Here is a 3,553-nt window from a genome sequence, read left to right on the forward strand (position 1 = left end):
GTGTGCATAAAAATCCTCTACAAGAGGCAATAAATGACAGTGAAAGATCGAAACTCATTACCCAAAAAACGTAAATGGGTCATCATGGGTAGTGTTCTCCATGGAGTAACTTTTTTCTATCAAACGAAGAAAAAATTGATTATAGCAAATTTGAAGTTAGGGAGAAAGAACACCCAACCACGGGTTGAAATCATCTGCAATATAATGGTTCAGATCTGATACAACTAATAAAACATTAAATGAATATACATTTAAATCAGATCTAAGCCATTGCATTGGTATCAATACTCGTATCATTCCTGAAGATGATATTTCATGAAATTGTACAGACGATTTTTTTCCACCAACCATGCTCTTTAAACCCAAAAAGAGAACCTGTGATAACAACCAGAACCCAGAACTCCAATTGAGCTTAGGAAGCTACTTGGTCTGTACCTGTGATCATCTCATCGTGCTTTAAGGTGGATTGGCGGATTTTGATTTGAGATTTTCGTTTACAGAAAGAAATATTATAACTTCGAAATAAAGTACTTTGCCATCCAATATTTTTCCCAAATATGTAAAATCCTCCCGAGGCAATCTTCCTTTCCCAGGGATGATAGTGAGTGAACCAGGTTAAATAAACCCTCCTTGTTTTTGCTTGTAAGTAGCAAAAGTAGAGTGGAAATTGCCATTCCTTCAAACCACCACAAATATATGCTTACATGGCTAAAATCTTAATACTTCAAGAAGAAAATAATTACATCTCTACTGTATTAGACTGCTGCAGAAAAGGTAAGAGGGAAAATTACATAATAGCAACTAAACCCTGGCCAACCAAGAAAAAACCAGTAGACCAGGATGGAGAGATGAGACATATTAACATGAACTCCTTATAACCCACTAAACTGAACCTAACCAGACTCCCCTAGCAAGCTCTGCAAATCTCAAAAATTCATTGCAGTAGCTACCGGAGATACCAATGTTGATTCTTCATACCCATGAACAAAAAACAGAAATTATTGAAAAGTACCCACCTAACTAAGATAAGGAAACAAGATCCCAAATAAAAAAGAGGGACGATGCCAATACAAAAGAAAATTTAGGACAAGATAGCTTCCCAATCGATCTCCCATGATGGATACTTCCGCAAAATGAAGTTCTCCGACTCATCCCATGGTGGCTCGTTGAAATCTGGGAACTTGAAATCAGATTCAGGTGAAGAAGAGCCCGCAGACTCCTCAGTCTCTGTCGACGATGGCGATGATGCATCCTCCACCTTACAATCTTTCATTCCCAGAAAACCCACTTCGCCTTCCGATGATGTATCCAAACCCATATTCGGCTGAGGCACAGTTGTTACTGTCGAGCTCGCTTGTGACTGCGACTGCCCATCAATCTCCTCCTTCGGCTCAGAAGCGAACGCAGGCTTCCCTGCTTTCCCCTGTTTCTGCGAACTAGCCAGGCTTTGACAAATAGCCTGAAGCTTTGCATCAACGGAGGATTGCAAGGGCTGGTAATCGCCGAACTCCCCTCCAACATTTAATTGGTGTCGGAGATCGGGAAAGTTAAGCCTCGCGAACTCTCCTCTGAGCTTGTAAGCAGCCTTATCGTAGGCCAAAGCCGCATCCTCAGCTGTGTCGAAAGTGCCTAGCCAAAGCCGAGTACGGTTCTTAGGTAGCCGGATCTCTGCAACCCATTTCCCCCAATGCCTTTGTCTTACCCCTCTGTAGAGCTTCGTGGGTTTTGCTAATGAACCACCCACTTGCTTCATCGGGATTGCTTTCGGGCCGAGGAAATTCAGGGTACGTTGTTGCTGCGACTGATACTGCCTGAGCCTCTGGTTCTGGATGGAAGCAGCAGCCATGGCAGCCATCTGTTGCTGTTGATGTTGGAACTGGATCTGGGCTTGAATCTGCTGAACTTGTGAAGGGTTGAGGTGATTTAGCCCTATTGATGAACCTGATTGCTCTGGACCAAACTGGCCTTCGATCGAGAACCCTGGAGAAAACATTTGGGTAGTCGATGTCGAGCAAGAATCAGGGTAAAACTGGGGTTGAGAAGAGAAAGAGCAGAAGGGGTAAGAAGAAGAAGAAGGAGTAGGAGATGAAGAAGAAGTTGAAGGAGTTGCAGAGGAAGCAGATGAAGCACTGTTGATATAAGGCTCCAGTGCTTTCATGAGCTCCTCTCTGAAGGGATCTGATAATACAGGTCTATTACTGTAGATATCTATAGCTGCTGCCATGACTTCTGAATCAAGCAAATAAGAGAAAAAGCAAGATTGCTACCAAAAAAAAAAAAAGCACACCTGTTTCTTAACAAAACCAAAGAACAGGCAAAGGTTTCAGAAAAAAAGAAACCGAAATTTGAAACCCTAAAATAAAAAAAGCTTTCTTTTCTACAAGTATCTTCTAAAACCTAGAACCATTAATCAACCTGAGGGACAGAAAAACAACCCTCTCAGTTAAGAAAATTCAAAGAAAAATCTACAACAGGTACAGAAAAAAATCGAAAAAAAACTGGATCTCTATTCTGAACCACCTGGCTTCCGAAAAAACTTTTTCAAAGTTTGTTTTTTTTTTAATTCTTTGAAAATCCAAAAAAATACAAACCCAAAAACCAAATCTTGAAAGACAGATGATGACAGAAAGGGATACAGAGAAGCGGGAATTAGAAGAGGGGGAAAAAAAGAAGAGAAGAAGACGATCAAACTCCAAAAGCCTCTGAAGAAGTAAGCAGAGAAAATCCTCACAATCACTCAATTATTTTCCTTTTTTCTTTCTACAATTTCTGTAATCTCTCGTCACTGTCCTTATATAGGCCTCTCTTCTCTCTCTAGAAACTCTCTGAGAACTCGCTACCCTCACTTCCTCCCTTATTTACTCTTTCTCTCTCTTCCTGTCAACTCCATTTCAGTGACATCAGAGTTCGTCAATATAAAACGCTCTATCCAATGGTGCATCAACACGTATAAACCTCGGTGAAGTTCACGGACACCTGTCCAGCTCGAAACCGACAGATGTCCTTAAATCAATACGTGGAGCATTTTTATTCGCTAAAATACTTGTTGACCAATTTTTATACTGTACCCCGGTTGTATGACCTAAATGACCTTCTAGGCACGCTTGGTCTTACACCGCAAAAATACATTTATGAAAAAGAATGAAATTATATATCTTACTAGATCGGGCAAATACCCGAGTGGATAGAAGATCCGAACACTAACACTTTGTAATTGGCTAAACCCTAATCTGTCCCATCTATTAATAAACAGTTTAGGATCTTAGGTTTGGATTTTGGAATCGATTAGATAAATGGGTCTGTTCTCATTTTGACCCTTTAGAACCAAAACCAATTTGCCATGAACCAGACCGATTTAAAATCATGGATCATAGAGCCTTACCAAAGGGTGTTAATCAGTTCGGTTTGATTTGGTTTACATTCATTTGACTGAAATCAAAATCGCACCATTTATAAACAATTGTACTTTTTGAATTCGCAACCATTTAGTAAACGATTTCGATTCCACGGTTTACATATGGTGTCGATTTTAAATGATTTTGGTCGTGGTTTA

General features: G+C 40.2%; 1 protein-coding gene across 1 annotated transcript; it reads right to left on the reverse strand.

Moving 5' to 3' along the window:
* Positions 1–723: 723 nt before the first annotated feature.
* LOC122074608 (ethylene-responsive transcription factor RAP2-13-like) lies at positions 724–2,787 on the reverse strand. The gene has a single exon (XM_042639506.1). The coding sequence runs from the start codon at positions 2,222–2,224 to the stop codon at positions 1,082–1,084; it is 1,143 nt and encodes a 380-aa protein (XP_042495440.1). The 5' UTR covers positions 2,225–2,787; the 3' UTR covers positions 724–1,081.
* Between the last annotated feature and the right edge of the window lie 766 nt (positions 2,788–3,553).

This window comes from Macadamia integrifolia, chromosome 3, assembly GCF_013358625.1.
Source record: "Macadamia integrifolia cultivar HAES 741 chromosome 3, SCU_Mint_v3, whole genome shotgun sequence".
NCBI lineage: Eukaryota > Viridiplantae > Streptophyta > Magnoliopsida > Proteales > Proteaceae > Macadamia > Macadamia integrifolia.